The sequence below is a fragment of the Myotis lucifugus genome, unplaced genomic scaffold, assembly GCF_000147115.1.
Source record: "Myotis lucifugus unplaced genomic scaffold, Myoluc2.0 scaffold_347, whole genome shotgun sequence".
Taxonomy (NCBI): Eukaryota; Metazoa; Chordata; class Mammalia; order Chiroptera; family Vespertilionidae; genus Myotis; species Myotis lucifugus.
The window spans coordinates 930,752-951,804 of NW_005871395.1; the positions used below are offsets into that span (position 1 = coordinate 930,752).

Genomic DNA, 21,053 nt, shown 5'->3' on the forward strand with positions numbered 1-21,053 from the left:
GAAGCGGGGGACTTTCCGAGCAGGACGCGGGCGGGCGAAGCCCTGTCCCGGAGCGAGGGCGGCGGCGGGGCAGAGGGAGGCGGGTGAGGGGGGAGCAGAAAAGCGAGGACCCCCTCCCGCAGCCGCCATCTTGTTTTCCCCCGGCCCTGGAAGCGGAGCACCCGGGCCCCGCCCCCGCTTCGCTCTCCAATTGGCCAGGCCTGCGGAGAGTCCCACCCCCCTGAGTGGACCTGGGCCCTCCGGTTTCCCCTGAGCGGCAGGCGAGGCGGCCAATGGGGGCTCGCCTCTCTGCCCCGCTGGTTCCCCGGTGCGAGCTTTCTGTCCGAGGGTCACACTTCGCGTCAGTCGGCCTGGCGCGCTCGCCCCCTGCTCTGTGGGGAGGTGATCGTATCCCCTCCTTTCTCCTCCGAAGGGTCCAGCTTCTTCTGGAAATGGTGGCCCCTGATCGGGGCAGGGGCCTAGGCTGCGGTCCTCGTCTCATGAGTACCTCCTGAGGGGCGCAGGGGTACAGTCCACTTGCAGAAACTCCTCATTCTCTGACCTGGGTGACGTGGGCCAGCGAGGGCCTCAGGGGGTGTCGAGACCACCTCTGAGGTGTTAGAGATATTTGGGGTTGTGGTTGCGGAAAGGGTTGTGTGGGATGAGAATCTCCCGCCAAAAAACGACTGTAAGCGCCTTGTGGGCGAAACGCATTTCTTGTTCCTCAGAGCAGCCCTTTCCCTCTAGAGTCCGTCCCTGTGTCCAGAAGCTGGGGGGACGGAAGAGGGCCCCCGAGATACTTGGAGCTTGGCAGGGGGGGACGACACCTGAGCTGCCCCGGAGGTGGGAGGGAGGGAGGGCGGGAGGGGAGAGCTGCTTCCAAGGGGGCCCGCAGCCTCTTGAAACTTTGAAGCCGGCGGCGTTGAGGGGGATGTGCACGCCCGCCTCGGGGTCTCCACGCCCGTGAGGGGAGGCCATCAGCGGGGCTCCTGGCCCAGGCTGCCCCGGGAGCTGGCATTTGTCAGGTCGGGGTCGGCTGCCCGGGGAGCTGGCATTTGTCAGGCACGAGGTGGCCACGGGCCTCTGGAACCCGGACAGCATTGCTGGGGTGATGGTTTGCTTTGGCTCCAAGGAGGATGTGTGCCTGCCTGGCCCTGTTCCTCAGCCACGATGTTTTTTTAATGTTTCAGTCACATTTTGGGATTGGAAGGCCTATTATTATTATTATTAAAAATACATATTTCAGAGAAAAGGAGAGGGGGAGAGAGATAGAAACATCAGTGAAAGAGAATCATTGATCGGCTGCCTCCTGCACGCCCCCTACTGGGCATCCAGCTGCAATGGGGGCCTGTGCCCTTGACTGGTATCGAACCGGGGACCCTTCAAGTCCGCAGGCCTCCGTGCTGTCACTGAGCCAAACCGGCTTAGGGCGCAGAAGGTCTTGTAAACGAGGATCTTAATACCTCACTGACAAATAGCAGCCCTTAAAAGGTAGACGTTACTGATTTGGCTTTACTGATGGAGTATAGAGGCCCAGAGAGATTGATCGACTGTCTTCTGGTCGTGGAGGGGCAGGATTAGAGCCTCTGTGGGGTTCGTACCTCCTAGCAAGTCGGATACGTTGAGCAGGTCAAAGGTCTGGGTTTGACTTGTAGCTTTATCACTTGGGTTGAGTGACATCTTCCTGAGCTTTTGTTTATGATAGATATTATCTCCATCTGTAAAATGCCTCCCAGACTGGTTGTGAGAAGTATTAAAAGTAAAAGGGCCCGTAGTTTGTAAAAGTGTGCTAATCATCACCATCACCGTCTCTGCTTTATAGATCAGGATGGTGGATCCTTCCACCAAGCTGACCAACTCTGTTTCTCCTTGAAATCCTGTCCCTGTTCATACCCTTTCACGTCCCCACCCACACCCCAGGCAGCATCTCCCCAGAGATCTTTCCTGCTACGAGGGCCTCACTAACTGCATGGTTCCCTCCGTCCAGAGAACGATGTAGAAAACTTCAGTCCCTCTCTTGGCTGCACAAGGGTGGGCTGGATAGAAGTGTTTTGGGAGAGAGGGACTTTTGACCTTAGCCTTAGTTTACCTCCGATAGCGCCCTGGTCATCTTAGCCTTAGGTCTAATGAGGATCCCAATAGCTCAGCTTACAACTCAGTGCCACCTGGGGCCACTCCCAGAGCTTCTGCTCAGAGGTGTACTAGCCAGTGCATCCCGAATGCCGCCTTTTGCAGATAAAACCCTGAAGACTAGTTTGAAATCTTTAGGCTACATGAGATAGACATTTCATGTGCCTCCACCCCTTCATCCCTGGGCAGGGTCAGGGGGCAGGGTTTCTGATCATTGTAAGATGGCTCTAAACCTGTGCATTTTGGATCCTTTGATGGGACTGTGCATGTCCAGAGCTTGAAAACGCATGCTGTTCTTGTTTTCTAAAGCTATAACCGCCCCTCCTTTTCCATAGATAGCTGTCCCACAGCCTTATGTTGCATTGTAATGACCTGTTTACTTTTCTGTCCCTTCAATCAGACAGCTTCTAGAAGGCAGGGATCGTGCACGTCTGATTTCTCCTTTCGCTCACCGGTTTACTGAGTGCTTACTTAGGAGCCAGGCACCATTCCAGGCACCATTCCCGGCGCTGGGGATATAGTGAACAAGACAGGCAAAAATCCCTCCCCTCATGGAGCTTCCATTCTAGTAGGAGGAAGCAGACGTACATGATAAAGAGGTAAATTCCATAGCACAGTAAAAGATGGTGAGTGGGATAGTGAAAAATAAAGCAGAATGAAAGATTGTGGTGGAAGAGAGGGATTTGCAATTTAAAACGCACGTATTTTTATTGATTTCAGAGACGAAGGGAGAGGGAGAGTGAGATTGAAATGTCAATGATCAGAGAATCATTGATTGGCTGCCTCCTGCACGCCCCCTGCTGGGGATCGAGCCCCTAACCCCGGCATGTGCCTTTGACTGGAATCGAACCCTGGGACTCTTCAGTCTGCAGGCCGACGCTCTATCCACTGAGCCGAACTGTCTAGGGCTGGATTTGCAGTTTTAGAGTGGTCAGGCAAGGTCTCACTGAGCAGTCATGTTTTCGGAAAGACTTGAAGGAGGTGAAGGAGTAAACCATGGGGACATCTGAGGGACAGAGTGTTTACACAGAGGGAGTATCCAGTCCTTTCTTGGTGGCCACTTGGTCGGATGGAAGGGTGAATAACTACATCCTCTTCACTGTCTCCTGGTCTCTCTCCTTAGGCCGGTCCCCTTGTTTCCCAGCTGCCATGAGGAAGCCTCGCCAGAAGTCACGGCAGAATGCCGAGGGCCGGCGTTCCCCATCCCCCTACAGTCTCAAGTGCTCACCTACTCGGGAGACCCTGACATATGCCCAGGCCCAGCGGATTGTTGAGGTGGACATTGATGGACGCCTGCATCGTATCAGCATCTATGACCCACTCAAGATCATCACGGAGGATGAGCTGACTGCCCAGGATATCACTGAATGTAACAGTAACAAGGAAAACAGCGAGCAGCCTCAATTCCCTGGCAAGTCCAAAAAACCCTCATCCAAGGGCAAGAAGAAGGAGTCCTGTTCCAAGCATGCATCCGGCACCTCCTTCCACCTCCCGCAGCCCAGCTTCCGCTTGGTGGACTCAGGCAGTCAGCCAGAAGCACCCCCGTTGCCTGCTGCCTACTACCGCTACATTGAGAAACCGCCTGAAGACCTGGATGCAGAGGTAGAGTATGACATGGACGAGGAGGACCTTGCCTGGCTGGACATGGTGAATGAGAAGCGGCGAATAGATGGGTACAGTTTGGTGTCGGCAGACACCTTTGAGCTGCTGGTAGACCGGCTGGAGAAGGAGTCATACTTGGAGAGTCGTAGCAGTGGGGCCCAACAGTCACTCATTGACGAAGATGCTTTCTGCTGTGTGTGCCTGGATGACGAATGCCACAATAGCAACGTCATTCTGTTCTGTGACATCTGCAACCTGGCTGTGCACCAGGAGTGCTACGGAGTCCCCTACATCCCCGAGGGTCAGTGGCTGTGCCGCTGCTGCCTGCAGTCTCCCTCCCGGCCTGTGGATTGTGTCCTCTGCCCCAATAAAGGTGGCGCCTTCAAACAGACCAGCGATGGGCACTGGGCCCACGTGGTGTGTGCTATCTGGATCCCTGAAGTCTGCTTTGCTAACACCGTGTTCCTGGAGCCCATTGAGGGCATTGACAACATCCCACCTGCCCGCTGGAAACTGACCTGCTACATCTGCAAGCAGAAGGGGCTGGGTGCCGCCATCCAGTGCCAAAAGGTGAACTGCTACACAGCCTTCCATGTGACGTGTGCACAGCGGGCCGGGCTCTTCATGAAGATCGAGCCCATGCGCGAAACGAGCCTAAATGGCACCACGTTCACGGTGCGCAAGACTGCCTACTGTGAGGCCCACTCACCCCCAGGTGCTGCCACCGCTAGGAGGAAGGGTGACTCCCCTGGAAGCCTTAGCGAGCCTCGGGATGAGGAAGGGCTGAAGGGAGGCTGTGGGCAGGAGAAAGACAAAGAAGAGGTGGAAGAGGAGGAGGAAGATGAAGGCCAAGGTGTAGTAGGTGGCCCCCTCAAAGGAGTGTCTAAGAAGAACAAGGTGACTTTGAAGCAAAAGATCAAGAAGGAACCAGAGGAAGTGGGTCGAGACATGCCCTCCATTGTCCCCTTGGTCACCGTCCCACAGATCCCCTCTTACAGGTAAATCTGCCCCGGAGGGTGCCCTGGAGACTAATGGTTTCTTCTGGGGCTGGTGGTGGCCTTGCCCATGCACTGTTGATGAACGTCTGTTCTCTTCTGTGCCCTCAAATTTCTCCTTTGGGCCCTGGGTTTACCTAGTCTGGTTTGTGGTTTTGATTGTGTTCTCAGAACAATGTGTTTCCTTTGGTTCAAGGTGAGACAAACAATTAAGTTGCTTAGAAGCTCAGGTGACAGGATGTCTAAGGCAGTATTTTTCAATAGGGTCACAAGTGGCACTTTGGACAGGAACATTCTTTATTAGGACTGTCCCATGCGTTCCTAGATGTTTATTTTAGCATCTGTGGTCTTTGTAAATACCAGTAGAATCCCCTCCTTCATTGCCTGGTCTTTGTGACAACATCAAACCCACCCACATGCTTCTAAATACCCCTACAGTGATACAGTTACTTCCCGTTGCAGGGTCAGTATGGTTTTCTGCTGTCCAGAAAGCTTGGTCCTGGGAATGATAGGGATTTTCTGCGGGGGTGGGGGTGTGAGGAGTACATGCTACTCCTCCTCTTGAGAAGCTTTTAGGTTTAGGATCACTCGGTTCAGCTGTGTATAAGCCTACTAAGTGTATAGGAGACCAGTGTACCTGTTAAACGATCCGAGAAGTCTCTGGAACTGTTGGAGGGATGGGAGGTTGGTGGAGAACAAGAGACAGATTTTCCAGCAGAGGCTCATCTCTAGAGTGATATTCATAAATAAGTATACAATGTTAGAGCAGGAAGGAATCCTGGAGATTATTCATCTAATGTAGTCCTTGCACCTTCTCCCACACCCCCAGATGAAGAAACCGCGGCCACTGGAGGTAAAGTTGTTCACTCCTTTATTTATTCATTGAGATATTTATTGAGCACTTACTATATGCCAAGTCCTGTTCTAAGGGCTGGAACCAGGTGGAAAGTGGCTGACTCTGGACCACAACTGGGGCTCAACTGTAGGTTCTATACCTGCTGTCTCTCTCACTTGATGAGAAGAATAGGGATAAAGGAATACTAGAGGGTAGAGGGAATGGTTATACAAGGGAAACAGGCAACTAGACTTGTCATTTGGAAAGAAGACACAAGAGCATAGAAGGTCAGGAGAGGCTCTTGTTGCAAGCCATGGCTTGAGTTGGAATTCCGTTGACTTGGAAATGTATCTTCTAGTCAGAGAACTGTTCCGGGCTACCCTCTTGCCTGGGATGAGTGGGTGAATGCTTAGTCCACATCTATAGGTGTTATGCCCTGGCGCTAGACTTTGCCATGTCTGCTCTTAAGATGTGTCTTGCAGGCTGGCTAAGGACCAGACAGACCTACATTTGAATCCTGTTTCTGTCACTACCTGTGTGACCTTTGGCAAGTTACTTATTTTTTGTATTTATTTATAAGTAAACCTACTTCATAGGGTTGTGAGAAATAAGATAATACAAGTAAAGCACTTAGCACAGTGCCTGGCAAATAGTAAGCTGTCAATAAATGGCTGCTGCTGCTATTTTATTATTATTCTTTTTCCTATCTGCACAAATGCTATTGGGACCCTCCATGGCCAAGAGGTTATAGAGGGAGGGGGCTGCCTGCATCTGGGCAGGTGTGCTTGGCATGGGCACTGGTGGGGGATCTGTCCTTTGGGGAAAGTCCTAGGCCCTGATTTTGTAAGCTTGGCTTTGGGGCAAGAATGTCTGACTGTGGAAAGGCACAAGGCCCAGGTGAGCTATGTCCAGTCCAAGATGCCCATTCTTCTTAGGGTCTACCTTCTTGTTTAGCCATGCGTATCTTCCTTTCAGTGGAGTGAGATGAAGAGAAACGCAGTGGAAACACCACAGGAGCACTGAGGCCTTTTGCTTACCGGGTAGATAACCAGTTACGGAACACTGCATGGAATAGCCAAGAGATCATGGACTCAGATCCCACCCCAGCTCCATCATCTTATTAGCTGCATTAGTGACTTTAACAATTTATTCAGCCTCTGTTCCTAGGCTGCCTTTCCATCTTTTATAACATGGGGATAACGTTAACCCACCTTTCAGTATGGGCATTAGGATAGAGATTGTAGGCTCTCATTAATTCCCTTCCTACCTCATTCCTTTCCTGTCACACACCCCGACCGTAAGGCTAAGGCTAAGTTTTCAGATTCTCCATCCTTGTATACCTTAGATCCATGTAAATACATATTTTGGTTCAAAATCAGGCATTTTGGGGCTGCTGAGGTTTTTAATGAAAAAACCAGAGGTCAGATGACTCCAAGGGGTTGCATTTGGGAGTAGCTTGCTGGTTTTCCTTCCAGCTTGGCCCTGGACTACTCCCTGGTCTGGTGAGACCCTCCGCCACAGGAAATAGTGACCACATTGCTCATAGCTTACTCAAGTTCCTATTCTCTTGCTGCCTTTATCAAGAGAAGGCTGGGTTATTGGGGCACAGACCTGTTTCTCAGGAGTCCATAACTGCAGGAAACAGGGTTTCTAGAAGAGGGTTGTTTTAGAGGTTCAGGATTGCAATGCAGGATGTGGAAAGGCAAGTGAATCTGAGCTGCTTAATTTTGCTGTCCTTTTCAAGCCTTTCTCTGAGGTGAGGCATTTGGCCACTTTATTCTGTCTTCCTTTATAAGGTTCATAAATGAACCAGGGTCTGGAGAGGAGGCTATAATCTGGTCTGCCCACTGACCCTGTCTGTCACTTCCCTTTGCCTCTACTCAAGGTTGAACAAGATCTGTAGTGGTCTCTCCTTTCAGAGGAAAAACCAGTTCATGCAGCGGCTTCACAACTATTGGCTGTTGAAGCGGCAGGCGCGGAACGGTGTCCCCCTCATTCGGCGCCTGCATTCCCACCTGCAGTCCCAAAGAAATGCCGAGCAGGTAGGTGACATGGTGATTTGGAGGTGGAGAGTGAAGAAGGAGTGATGGTTGGGGCTCCCCCTCCCCCCAACCCTCTGTGGAGCCTTTGCCTATATGTGATCGCCCCTCTAGGTGGTCTGTCCCAGGAACGACCTCCAGCACTATAGAGCTCTTCAGACCAGAAGCATCTCCTTCTGGATGGGAGAAGCTTGACTTTGGAGCAAATTGTAGGGGATAGTGGAGAGCAAGCCCAGCTTTCTGTGTATGTGGAGAAAACCCTTTAGATGTGGCAGAAAGGGAGAAGTGGGATGGATGAGAGCCAGGCAGCACTGAATTGCATGAATTAGGAAAGGCACACTTTCCTCAAGACACTGGATTGCCATGTGCCAAAAAAACGTTTCATAGAAAATACACAAATTTACCACCTAAGTTGTAGTGCACAGCCTGCCCAATTGTCATGACCTTTTAGTCACTAGCAACTGGAATTGCTATCTGTTTAATGTTTTCTGCGAGGGTGGAGACTTTAAAAAAACACACATTTTTTATTGATTTCAGAGAGGAAGGGAGGAGAGAGATAGAAACATCAATGGTGAGAGAGAATCATTTATAGGCTGCCTCCTGCATGCCCCCCACTGGGGGTTGAGCCTGAAACCCAGGCATGTGCCCTGACCAGGAATCGAACTGTGACCTCCTGGTTCATAGGTGGACGCTCAACCACTGAGCCATGCCAGCTGGGCCTGAGAGACTTTTAACATCTTTAGTTCTCTCTCCCTACTCATTGCTCCATTACTTCCGCCTTTAAGTATTCCCACACATGCTACCCTCCGCGTTCTGTCTGATTTCACTTTTGCCTTTTGTAACTGAGTACTGAGGTGCATTTCTATATCTGATCCCTCCTCACAATGGTCCATGTGCTCTCCTTAAGCCTCCCATGGAACATCAGTGGCCTCCTCCCAGCTCAGCAAGTCTTTCCTTAGATTCTCACTTTATTGACTGTTGGGCTACATTTGATACACCGGTCATCTTGTCTTAGAGCTTCTCTGTGACTTCATTTCCCCCCTCATCCACCCCACAGACTGCACCCTGTGCCCATCCTACTTCTTTCCTTAATGGTAATATTCCCAGGGGCTCAGTTGCCTGCCTGTCTGATTGGAGAACTTGTACATTCGTAGCTGTAAATAACTGTGGAGTAGTCACTCCAGATTTCTCCTCTTGTCCTCATCCTCGTTTTCTGCCCCCAGTCCCTTAGGGCACAGGAACTATAGATGTCCATATAGATGTTTCCTGTAGCTCAGGTATTGGAAGCTGAATTCATTATCTTTCTTCCTCTCAGTAAACGGATTTCCCCATTATTGTGATGATCTCAGACGTCCCCCACCTTATAGTTACTCTTGACTCTTCCCTCCATAACAAGCCACAGTTAATCCTCCCTAAGCTTTTCGGGGGGATTTATCAGTATATGGCCCTTTGTCTCCATTCTCCAGCTACACTGCTCACCCATATCCCTTTAATTTCAGCAATAGCTTTCTATCTAGGTGGTCACCAGCCTCTCATTCTTTCTTTGCTCTACAACTGGTGATGTCTTAACACCATTTTCCATCCTGTCACTTCCTTTTCCAGAATATGTCCAGGCTCCAGGCTGTTTGGCCTGGCATTTGAGGCTTCTTGTCAGCTGGGTTCTGGATCTTTCTTGGCTTTTGTGATTTTCCAGCTTCTCTCCTCTGGCCAGCTCATTTTTCTCCAAGCAAAGAACCACTAAGTATGCCTCCACACTTTGGCCCTATGGTTCCTTCAGTTCCAAAAGAGGCCTTTCTTGCCCAGCCGGCATGGCTCAGTGGTTGAGTGTCAACCTATGAACCAGGAGGTCATGGTTCCATTCCCGGTCAGGGCACATGTCTGGTTGCAAGCACAATCCCCAGTAGGAGATACGCAGGAGGCAGCTGAGCAATGATTCTCTCTCATTGCTGTTTCTACCTCTCTCTTCCTTCCTCTCTGAAATCAATTAAGATATATATTTAAAAACAAAACAAAAGAGGCCTTCCTTACTGCTTTATTCATCCATATCCACCTGTGAAAACCTAGTAAGATTCCTCCCCCAGGAAGCCGTCCCTGACCTAACCCCAACCCACTCAGATCCTCTCTATTTTATATCCTCTCAGCATCTTATATTCAGTCTGTCTGATCATTTTTTTGTTGTCTTTTTGTTGTGCCCTTGTGCATCAAACCCTGACACTTCTTCTCCCGACTGCACTGTAACTTCTAGGTCTGCAATCCTGTATTTGGTGGGGTGGAGGTGTTTTAAAGTCAGTTAGTACAAGCGTATAGTAAGAACACTTTGTTTTCTAGCCCGAAGTCGAAGCCCTAGGGTGAAATTCTATCCTGAGGTGTCTATTAGTTTCCTCTGAAATTCTTTCCAGCCCCGAGGGGCACAGGTGCTCTCTGGTGTCCCCACGGGTAGGGGGAGTGGTCCAGATCTCACCCGGGCAGTCATTGTGCTGCAGTGAAGAAACATTGCTATAGGGTCAGGGGAGCCCAGGAGGAAGGAGAGGGCGTGGAGGGGCTTTGGGGGACTGTGAGTCAAGGAAGGGGTTGGGGCTCTTACTTGCCAAGGCCTCATGAAGCGTGACTAGGGAGAGGACTTTGGGCAGGAAGGAGGCCCCTAGCTCCTTCCTTTCCCTTCCCTTCCCTCCTGCAGCGAGAGCAGGACGAGAAAACAAGTGCAGTGAAGGAAGAGCTGAAATACTGGCAGAAGCTGCGGCATGACTTGGAGCGAGCCCGGCTGCTCATCGAGCTGATTCGGAAAAGAGAGAAGCTCAAGCGGGAGCAGGTGAGGAGCTCTGAGCCCCAGGGCTCTCGTTCAGGAACTTTTTCTCCCCTGTCAGTGTGTCACCAGGAGGCCTGGAATAAACTTTCTCCCCTGCTTGCCCAGCATTATGGCTCTAAGGCCTGCCTACCCTGTGGTGCTGCTGATGGCTTCTCTCTGGGGATTCAGCTTCTGGTGGCCTCAAGCATAAGCTCAATATCATATGCCTGGGCCAGTCCCTGGAGTTTCTGACTCAGACTCTAGGGATAGCCTGGCCTTGAGTATTTTAAAAAGTTTCTCAGGCTGTCCTAGCTGGTTTGGTTCAGTGGATAGAACGTCTGCCTGCGGATTGAAGGGTCCTGGGTTCAATTCCAGTCAAGGGCACATGCCCGGGTTGTGGGCTTAATCCTTAGTAGGGGCGTGCCGGAGGCAGCCGATCAATGGTTCTCTCTCATCATTGATGTTTCTATTTCTCCCTCTCTCTTCCTCTCTGAAATCAATAAAAATATGTTTAAAAAAAAAAAACTTAAAAAAAACAATAAAAAGCTTCTCAGGCCATTCTGATGGCCATCACCTCTGGCCTGGGAACTTCTGAGGGTCCTCACTAGGCCCTTAAACACTTTTGGTCTTAAGTCATTTAAATTTCCCAACATCTATTCAAGGATATTTTAAGCCTTTGCGTATGGGGAAATGCTGAGATAGGTAGTGTGGCATAGGGGTTAGGAATATGAACTATGGCACCATCCCGCCTGGGTTTAAATCTTGGCTCTGCCACTTACTACTTGTGTGACATTAAGTTGCTTAATTTCCTTATACCTTAGTTTCCTCAACTGTGAAATGGAGGTAATCATAGAACCTACCACATAAGGTTGTTGTGAGGATTAGATGACTTGTATATACAAAGAGCATAGAACGGTGCCTGGCCTATAGCAGAGGGGCTATAGTGTCAGCTTCTATCATCATCATTATTGACACTCTTTGCCTCCCTGAAGTACCTACTGCAATTCTCTACACATGGCATAAAGCAAATACTGTGTTTTTTAAAAATATATTTTTATTGATTTCAGAGAGCAAGGGAGGGAGGGAGAGAGAGATAGAAACATCAATGATGAGAGAGAATCATTGATCAGCTACCTCCTGCACGCCCCACACTGGGGATTGAGCCCATAACCCAGGCATGTGCCCTGACCGGGAATCGAACTGTAACCTCCTACTTTATAAGTCCACGAAAGCAAATACTATTTTTTTTAATATATTTTATTTATTTTCTACAGAGAAGAAGGGAGAGGAATAGAGAGTTAGAAACATTGATGAGTGAAAAACATCGATCAGCTGCCTCCTGCACACCCTTACTGGGGATGTGCCCGCAACCAAGGTACATGCCCTTGACTGGAATCGAACCTGGGACCCTTCAGTCCACAGGCTGATGCTCTATCCACTGAGCCAAACCGGTTAGGGCGCAAATACTATTTTTTAAAAAGTAAATTTTTTTTTCCTTTTTCTAATCCTCACCTGAGGATATTTTTCCATTCATTTTTTTTTTTTTTTTAGAGAGATGGGAAAGATAGAGAGAAACATTGATGTGAGAGAAGCACATTGATTGGTTGCCTCCTGCATGTGTCCCAGCCAGGGTCTGAGCCTGGGAGGAGCCTGCAACCAAGGTACATGGCCTTGACTTGAATTGAGCCCGGGACCCTTTATTCCACAGGCTAATGCTCTATCCATTGAGCCAAACCGGCTAAAGCATAAATACTATTAATTCAATGAATGATGAACTAAAACTGTTCTCTCTGGTTCAGGAATAGCAGCTGTTACTGGAATGTTCCTTTCTCTCTTTCTCTAAACTCCCACTTCTCTGTTAAGCCCCAACGCAAGGCCTGAGTTTACCTCTGAGACCTGGCAGCTCTTGCCGTACTTAGCATGGGTGGCATGGAGGACATCTCAGGGCCTTCTCCTGGATTCACACTGTTTGCCATCCTAGGCCTGGATTCCCACCTGAGCTTTTTTTTCCTGCCTCTGGTTCACAGAAATGAAAGAGGAAAGGAAGCAGGCAGGCCCGTTTTGATGCAGCCAAGAGACAGGACTTTTCATAGTCTAATCCAGGGGTCCTCAAACTTTTTAAACAGGGGGCCAGTTCACTGTCCCTCAGACCGTTGGAGGGCCGGACTATAGTTTAAAAAAAAACTATGAACAAATTTCTATGCACACTGCACATATCTTATTTTGAAGTAAAAAAAACAAAACGGGAACAAATACAATATTTGTATTTGCATGTGTATTTGATTAGACCCCTGGTCTAATCCATGGCTTCCCAACCTTTTCATAGTAGGACACACATGGATATAACATAGTAAAGCATACTACTGTAAATACACGAAGCTGCTTGCTGCCCGAGGGGATGAGCCTGGAGGCCCAGGTCAGCCCAGCTCAACCCAGACATTCCAGAGGCCAGTGGGATCAATATCTCAGCACACCAGGTGGGAATTCTGGCCCAAGGCACATTTTATATCATCACTGTGTTCCTTGGACTAAGTCGGACCCTGCTCTTTAGCCAGGTGACCATGGGTTAATGATGATTCAGATTCCATATTTATAAAATGGGGATAATAAGTTTCTCCTTCAGCGTTGTTGTGTTGATTAATTGAGGTAATGTGAGTAGAGAGGCAGTGTGGCATAGCCACCAAGAACACATACTACAGAACCAGGCTGTCTGGGTGTAGTCCCAGCTCTGTCCCTTACTGGCTGTGTGACCTGGGGCCAGTCAGTTACTTAGTCCCTCTGCCTCCGTTTCCTTTCATAAAATACCTCATCTATACTTACCTCATGTACTCACTTATATATAATGCTTAAAATGTTACTTGGCACTTAGAAAGGACTATAAAAGTAGTCATTATTATTACAGTTGACTCTTTTTAAAAAAATATATTTTATTGATTTTTTACGGAGAGGAGGGGAGAGGGATAGAGAGTTAGAAACATCGATGAGAGAGAAACATCGATCAGCTGCCTCCTGCACACCCCTACTGGGGATGTGCCTGCAACCAAGGTACATGCCCTTGGCCGGAATCGAACCCGGGACCATTCAGTCCGCAGGCCAACGCTCTATCCACTGAGCCAAACCGGTGACTCTTGAACAATGTGGGCATCAGGGGCTCTGACCCCCAGCGTAGTTTAAAATCTGCATATAACTTGATTTCCCTAAAACTTAACTACTAGTAGCTTACTGTTGACCAGAAGCCTTACTGCTAACAGTTGACTAACACATACTTTGAATGTTATATGTATTACATATTGTATTCTTACACTAAAATAAGCTAGAGGAAAGAAAATGTTAAAATCATAAGGAAGAGAGCATACATTAACAATATTTATTGAAAAAAATCCATGTATAAATGGAGCTGCTCAGTTCAAACCTGTGTTATTCAAGGTTCAACTATATAATTATTACCACTCTTTTTTTTAAAAAAATATATTTTATTAATTTTTTACAGAGAGGAAGGGAGAGAGATAGAGAGTTAGAAACACCGATGAGAGAGAAACATCGATCAGCTGCCTCCTGCACATCTCCTACTGGGGATGTGCCTGCAACCCAGGTACATGCCCTTGACCGGAATCGAACCTGGGACCTTTCAGTCCGCAGGCTGACGCTCTATCCACTGAGCCAAACCGGTTTTGGCAATTATTACCACTCTTAAGTTTTGGTGTGGTGCTTGATACATAGGAAACATCCACATAGGGGTAGTTCTTGGTATCTTTATTTTTAGGCTGTGGGTTAGGTGGTCACTCCTAATAAAATGGTCAGCTTAATAGCCTGTGAAAATTTGTTATACACATTTGGTGAAAGTCAAGCTATAAAGAAAAAGTTTAGTGCCTCTTCAAGGGTTGGGGTTTCCTGATTTCTCCCCACCTTCCCACAGATCAAGGTCCAGCAGGCTGCCATGGAGCTAGAGCTGATGCCATTCAATGTTTTGCTGAGGACAACACTGGACTTGCTGCAGGAGAAGGATCCCGCACACATCTTTGCTGAACCCGTCAACCTGAGTGAGGCAAGTTCCCCCCACCCCACTTCCTGAACAGTGATCCCCTCAAGAACTGGGAATGATCTTCGAAGGCCAGGAGGGGGTTGAATGACAGAGTGTACAAAAACTGGGGGTGTCTGGCAAGGCCAGTAGACTGCCAATGGTAAGGGGTCAGCAGACCAGGGTGGGCCAGGGCCCTGGGGCTCTGAGTGAGCCCAGAATGGTCAAACCAGGGAATGGGGAGGCTGGAGTGCCGGTGAAGGGTGCGCCTGTTTGGCTAGTAAATGGTTGTTGTAATTGTACAGGTTTTATATGTTTAGGTTCCAGATTACCTGGAATTCATATCCAAGCCAATGGATTTTTCTACTATGAGGCGGAAGCTGGAGTCCCATCTGTACCACACCTTGGAGGAGTTTGAGGAGGACTTTAACCTTATAGTTTCCAACTGCATGAAGTATAATGCTAAAGACACAATTTTCCACCGAGCAGCTGTCCGCCTGCGGGACCTGGGAGGGGCCATCCTGCGGCACGCCCGGCGGCAGGCAGAGAACATCGGCTATGACCCCGAGAGGGGCACCCACCTGCCCGAGTCACCCAAATTGGAGGACTTTTATCGCTTTTCCTGGGAAGACGGTGAGAAGCCTGGGCGGGTGGGGAGGATGGGCTAGGAGGAGGCACAGGGACAGAGCCCAGAAAGCCAGGGATCAGAGTGGACCTTGGGGCTGTAGGGTAGATTCCAGGAGCAAAGCTGGGGGTAGGCGCAGGCTGGAATATATCTGCTTGTGGCTGGAATAGTTCCGAGGATTAAAGTTTAACTAATTCACTGAGCACTTCCTGAATGGTAGGAAAGGGGAATCAGGTACTAGCTGTCTGTCTGAGAAGCTAAAGCCTCACTGGGGTCTTCCTCTCCCAGACCCTCTGTGTGGCGCTGGGGCATGGGGTAGTGAAGGCAGGCGGCTGTGTGTTTGGCTCATTCAGAGAGTGCAGGTGGAGGATACAGAGAGTGCAGAGAACAGAATTGCCTCGGAGCCCGCGCTCTGCCGGCCCCTGCTTTCTGCTTTTCAATGGCAGCAGCCAAACAGTCACTCAGGCCAGGGAATTGCCAAGCTGCCTCGTGCCTGCTCCATAGAGCCCATAATCGTGACTGTGGAATGTTTCCTGCAGATGTTTCCCAGATTCTGACCTTGTCCTTGTGGCTGCCCTGTGGACAGCTGTGGTGCCAGGGCCGAGGCCCCACAGTGATGTTGCTGGAAGCCACAGGCTCAGGCATTCCAGGAGAATATTTTGCATCCAAAGGGTTCAGCCCCATCCCCTTCCCCTTCCCCTGGGCTAGGCAGGTCCTTCAGCCCCTTCTCTCCTCCCTTCTCCCTGGCAGTGGACAACATCCTCATCCCAGAGAACCGGGCTCATCTGTCCACGGAGGTGCAGCTGAAGGAGCTGCTAGAGAAACTGGACCTGGTGAGTGCCATGCGGTCCAGTGGGGCCCGGACCCGCCGCGTCCGCATGCTGCGCCGGGAGATCAATGCTCTTCGGCAGAAGCTGGCCCAGCCACCACCACCACAGCCACCCTCACTGAACAAGACTGTGTCCCATGAGGAGCTTCTGGCAGGGCCCCGGGGAGATGTGGCTGTGCTGGAGCAGGCCCTGCAGGAGGAGCCAGAAGACGATGGGGACAGAGGTGAGAGATGGTCACGGACAGGCAGGATGCTGGGGGCAGGGTAAGGGAGCAAGGGTTAAGCTGAAATCCTGAGTAGAAGCATCCTTGAGTTTAGGTCTGATCTTTGTGGGCAAACAGAAGCCCTTGGAGGGGTCACACTTCTGCATATGCCCAGGGTTGATATTCAAAATATTTAACAATCAGTAGAGACCAAAGTTGATCAGTCAGAGTAGGTGTTGGCTGTTGTATTGGAATGAACTCCTGGTGGCCACTGATGTGGATATTTAGTTGCTGGATTGTGGGCCGGTTCAGGGAGTTTCAGAGGCTGGGGCTCAGCAGCTGTTATTAACCAGTAAAGAAATATTTTAGTATTTTGCACCTGATATGGTCATATTGCACATACCAGTTAAATATCAGTTCACCTTATACCATCATGTAGAGAGGCTCTTAGAGCAGCTTAGGTTGTGGTGGGGCGAGGGGTTATAGAAAAGAAAGACCCTAAAGATAGTCTGGGCTCTCAAGCTGCCTCACGGCTCTGACCCTAGCTGGCCAAGTCTATAGGCCCATCCCAAAGCAGAAAGGCCAGATTGCAAAGACAGCTGGGAAGTGATTCTCAGAGACTCCAGGGCTTGAAACCTGAACTGCTTCCCATTCTCCCACGTCACTGGGGACAGAATTGTCCCCCTTCTACCTATCCTTGGATCTGAGCCTATGGCTTGGGAGGGCCTGTCATCAGTTCAAAATGTTGAGAATTATTTCCAGAGGGAAGGAGGCCAAATTACAGGGAATGGCCCATTTTAGATTGGCAAAGAATGGGGACATGGCTGAGAGGTCATATTTGGCTTTAGAGGGCTTTGTGTTCGTTGTGATTCTTCCTCACTCCCCATGTGGCAGCCAGCCAGCATGTGTCCCCATGGCAGTATCCCCATCCCAGGTTGTGGCAGCATAGGGTCATGCCCAGTGGCCCAGCTTGCAGCAGCTCCCCACCCCTGAAGGATTTCAAACAAAATTCCAGGGTTCACCTCCCAGATATTCAGATTAGGGCAGTCTCAGCTGTGGTTTGGAAGTCTCAGTTTTTAAAAGTTTCGGCCCTGGCCAGATAGCTCAGTTAGTTAGAGTGCAGTTGGGTACGCCAAGATTGTGGGTTTGACCCCTGGTCAAGGCACATATAAGAATCAACCAATGAATGCATAAATAAGTGGAACAACAAATCTCTCTCTCTCTCTCTCTCTCTCTCTCTCTCTCCCCCCCCCCCCCCTCCCTTCTCTCTAAAAATATAAAAATTCTTAAAAAATAAAGTTTCAAGATGGTAGGTGAACAGACATGTTTGGGAATCCCCAATTTAACTTACTTGGCCTCATTTTTCCCATATCTATAAACTTATTCTTTCTGCTTGTCCTGTTTCCTTCATTTGGGTGATAGGAACCAAAATACAGTGAAAGATGGGAAAACATTTGAGTCTAATGAGAACTGTAGACTCCTAATTTGTGCAGCTGAGACTCACCTAATTATCGATTAAGTAGGCAGCCTTTGGCTTTCTCAGGTGTGGAGCAGTGGTGTGTACCCTCACCTCATCAGACGCCCCTGGTAAGCTTAAAAAAGAATGCCTCATTTTTGGAGGTTTGGTTTCAGTGGGTCTGGAATAGGACCTTGGCATTGAAATTCTTAAGAAACTTCCTAGGTGATCCTAATTCATGGCCAGGGTTGAGGACTACTAGTGTTAAGAAAACTTAGTCCTACCGTCTCTTCACCTCAGACTGAGACCCTGGGTGCTGCTCAAGCCTGTAGCAGCTAGTGCTTTTGGCTTCTTGGTTATCAGTGTCATTAGCTGGCTCGTAGGGGCAGACTTTATCTAAAATGTTCAAGCAGGTTCTCTTTTTCTCTAACAGATGACTCCAAACTGCCTCCCCCACCAACCCTGGAGCCCACTGGGCCTGCACCTTCCTTGTCTGAGCAAGAATCCCCTCCAGATCCCCCCACTCTAAAACCCATCAGTGACAACAAGCCTCCAAGCCGATTCCTAAAACCCAGAAAGGTGGAAGAAGATGAGCTTTTGCGAAAATCACCTCTGCAGCTAGGGAACGAGCCCTTGCAACACCTGCTCGGTGACGGTGACATCAGCAGACTGTCCCTCATGGCCTCCGATGACCCTGACGGTGCCCCGCTCAGCAGTGTGGGCCGCCGCACCTCAGTCCTCTTTAAGAAGGCCAAGAACGGGGTTAAGCTGCAGAGGAGCCCCGATGGGGCCCTGGAGAATGGCGAGGACCATGGTGCAGCGGGCTCTCCTGCCTCTCCTGGCAGCATCGAGGATGAGCAGCACTCCCGGAAGCGGCCAAGGAGCAGGAGCTGTAGTGAGAGTGACGGGGAGAGGTCCTCCCAGCAGGAGGAAGAAACAGGTGACCTTCCTGTGACTTCTCTCACTACTTCTCTGCTTTGCCTTGCCAACCAGCACCTCCCCCAGTCGGCCACCTCCCTAATAGCTCCTGTGGATGCCAGTAGTAGCATTGAGGGCTCCCGGTTCACAGTTGAGCCTGGCACATGATGAGCAGAGGCCTGGGGAAATAGGCTTTGAGCAAGTATTTTGAGAGGGCTAGCTTGTGTCTGGAGCTCTCTCTGGCCCCGATGGGGATGCAAAGCTGTACATGGTAATAGGTCCTGTCTTCGTTCGGGTTCATTCATCAGGTATTTATATCAGGCATTCTTCTAGGTACTGGTGCAAAAGTCTCCTCCCTTGGAGGGAAGATACATTAAAAGCAAGTGAGTGGATTGTATCTTATATTAGAAGTTATGGAGAAAAAACTAACAGAGAAGGGGCATAAGGGATGCTGGGTGGTATTAGAGATTGGCCAGGAGAGGCCTTCCGAGGAGGTGACATTTGACCAAAGATCTGAAGGAGTTGAAGGTGTGAGCTATTTTGGAATCTGGGAGAAGAACATTCCAAAAAGACAGAGATAGGCTAGCAGGTGCACAGCCCCTGGGTGGGAACGTGCCTGCACGCCTGAGGAACAGTGAGGGAACCAATGTGGCTGTAGGCGAGTGAGCCAGGGGTGGTAGAGATGAGTCTCAGAAGTGGGTAATAGGGGCTCAGTCACTAAAGAATCCTTACTCATGTCCAGCACCAGCTGGCCTCGGGGAGGGGCAGGTAATGAGTCAGGCTAGTTCCAGCTCCAGAAGGGTTCACACGCTAGTGAGGAGGCTGGATGGCCCACTGGGGTGCAGAGGTGCCGCAGTGCTGGACAGTAAGTGGTTATATGTTGGGTGACAGCACTGCTGGAGGTGTCCAGGGACCATGAGCTGGAGGAGTACGGAAGGTTTCATGAAGAGTTGATGCCTGAGTTGTCCCTAAGGGCTAAGGGCAGAATGGAAAGGAGTAGACGGGACAAAGGGGTCAGGCCCAGGTGTGTGTGGAAGCAGGGACAGTTTGGAGAGGGGCTTTCGGAGAGCCGGGAGCCAAGGCTGGATGGTGAGGTGGGCAGGAATGGGCAGGGCCCACATTGGCAGACAGAGTAGTTGAGTCCCGGTGGGATATGGAAGGCCAGCTTGCTTTTGGGGAGAGGCCTGCTCTTGGTTGTTGCTCCTCATGTCTCTCTCATGTCCTTTTATATGGTGGCTTTGGGCTGTATGGCCAGCACATGTTTTTTCTGCTTTTCTCTCTTCCTTCCTATCACTTTGTTACCAGTAATACAATACCTTCCCTTCCCATCTGGCCCAAGCTTTGCTGTTTTAGGGGAGTAAGTTGGTATAGTCAAGAGCTTGAGGCCTGCAGTTAGGCAGACCTGAGTTCAAATTCCGTCTTCTTACCACCTCTGCATCAAAGTAATTAGCTGGGGCAAATTGAACAGGCCGTTTCCTTATTTCTAATTTGGGCTTTGCAGGGCTCTAAGGATGGGAAATAGTCTGCATAAGGCACTTGGCATGTACAGTGGGGCCTTGACTTACGAGTTTAATTCGTTCCGAGACCGAGCTCGTTAAGGAGCTCGTTAACTCAAATTACTCTATCAATTCAATGCAAAAAATCGGCTGAGAGACAGCTGATATCTCAAAAAACTCGTTAGTCGGGACACTCGTAAGTCAAGGCCCCACTGTAGCAGTAGATGGTAGCAGTCATCGCTGTCATCCTCTCAGCCACGGCAGGCACAGCCAAGCAGCACTGAGAACACTGCAGTAAAAATGACATGTCCTGCTACTGGGAAGGTGGACATCAGGCTCACCCAAGCCCAGAGGGCCCACTGCTTGGGGATACCGCTAGCCTGTTCCTCCTCTAGTCCAGCTGCCCTATGCTCAGGAATGCTTCTGCACACCCTTCTTTGACCCTCATGAAAACAGGTGTCGGTTCTTTACAGATGAGGCACCTAAGGCACAGCTGGCTTAGTGACTTAAATTGAGGTCACAGTGTTAGAGGCAGAGCTAGGTCAGAGTCCAGATATCTTGGCTCAGACACCTGCTCTCACAGGTGTGATGTGCCTTACAGTTTACTGGCCAAGGTGACATAGAGCTCTTGACTTAGTGCTCTGACGTGCAGCTCTCTGGATTGTGGTTAAGAGTTGGGGAGACAGAGGAGAGTTGAAGCCTTCACAGCCAATGAGAGTCATGTCCCTGAGATGAGCAGGTAGTCTTCATCTGCCTCCAAAGGGCTGCCTGCTGTAAACAGACCTCCTCTCATTCATACTTAATAGCATCCTCCTCGAGTGAGAACATATTATCTTCCCAGAAGGGAGGCCAAGGCTTAAAGAGGAAAGGGGGCCTGTACTTAAGAGCCCAGTCTAGAACCCAGGGAATGCTGACCCCCTGTCCCAGGAAGGGCTGGTCTGCTTTCGTTCTGCGGAAAAGGCCCCCATCCTCAAGTCTGACAGGCCCTGCTAGATATCGCCAGGCGTGGTTACACAGCCCTTATCCTGCCCCAACCTCCCTGACACCATCCCAAAAGAATGAAGCAGCTGTTGCCAGCTGTGTGATGGATAGTGTGTGTGAGTGTTTATCTGAAGAGGCCAGGCGGTGGGCTCCCCAAGAGGC

General features: G+C 49.9%; 1 protein-coding gene across 10 annotated transcripts in view; it reads left to right on the forward strand.

The window, feature by feature from the left end:
• The first annotated feature begins 2,436 nt into the window (after positions 1–2,436).
• The window catches only part of BRPF3 (bromodomain and PHD finger containing 3), a 34,521-nt gene continuing 15,904 nt past the window's right edge, over positions 2,437–21,053 (forward strand). For 4 of the 10 annotated variants that reach the window (XR_002832244.1, XR_002832245.1, XM_023764765.1 and 1 more), the window contains exons 1-8: positions 2,440–2,708; positions 3,233–4,709; positions 7,427–7,583; positions 10,258–10,389; positions 14,282–14,410; positions 14,704–15,016; positions 15,759–16,061; positions 17,930–18,436. Coding sequence is in view for 7 of the 10 variants with exons in the window: in XM_023764765.1 (XP_023620533.1) it covers positions 3,259–4,709; positions 7,427–7,583; positions 10,258–10,389; positions 14,282–14,410; positions 14,704–15,016; positions 15,759–16,061; positions 17,930–18,436 (2,992 nt within the window). In the remaining 3 variants the exon portion in view is untranslated. Of the gene's footprint in view, positions 2,709–3,232; positions 4,710–7,426; positions 7,584–10,257; positions 10,390–14,281; positions 14,411–14,703; positions 15,017–15,758; positions 16,062–17,929; positions 18,437–21,053 lie in introns of all 10 variants that reach the window. The other 6 variants (XM_023764768.1, XM_023764766.1, XR_002832243.1 and 3 more) reach the window with 4 other exon arrangements.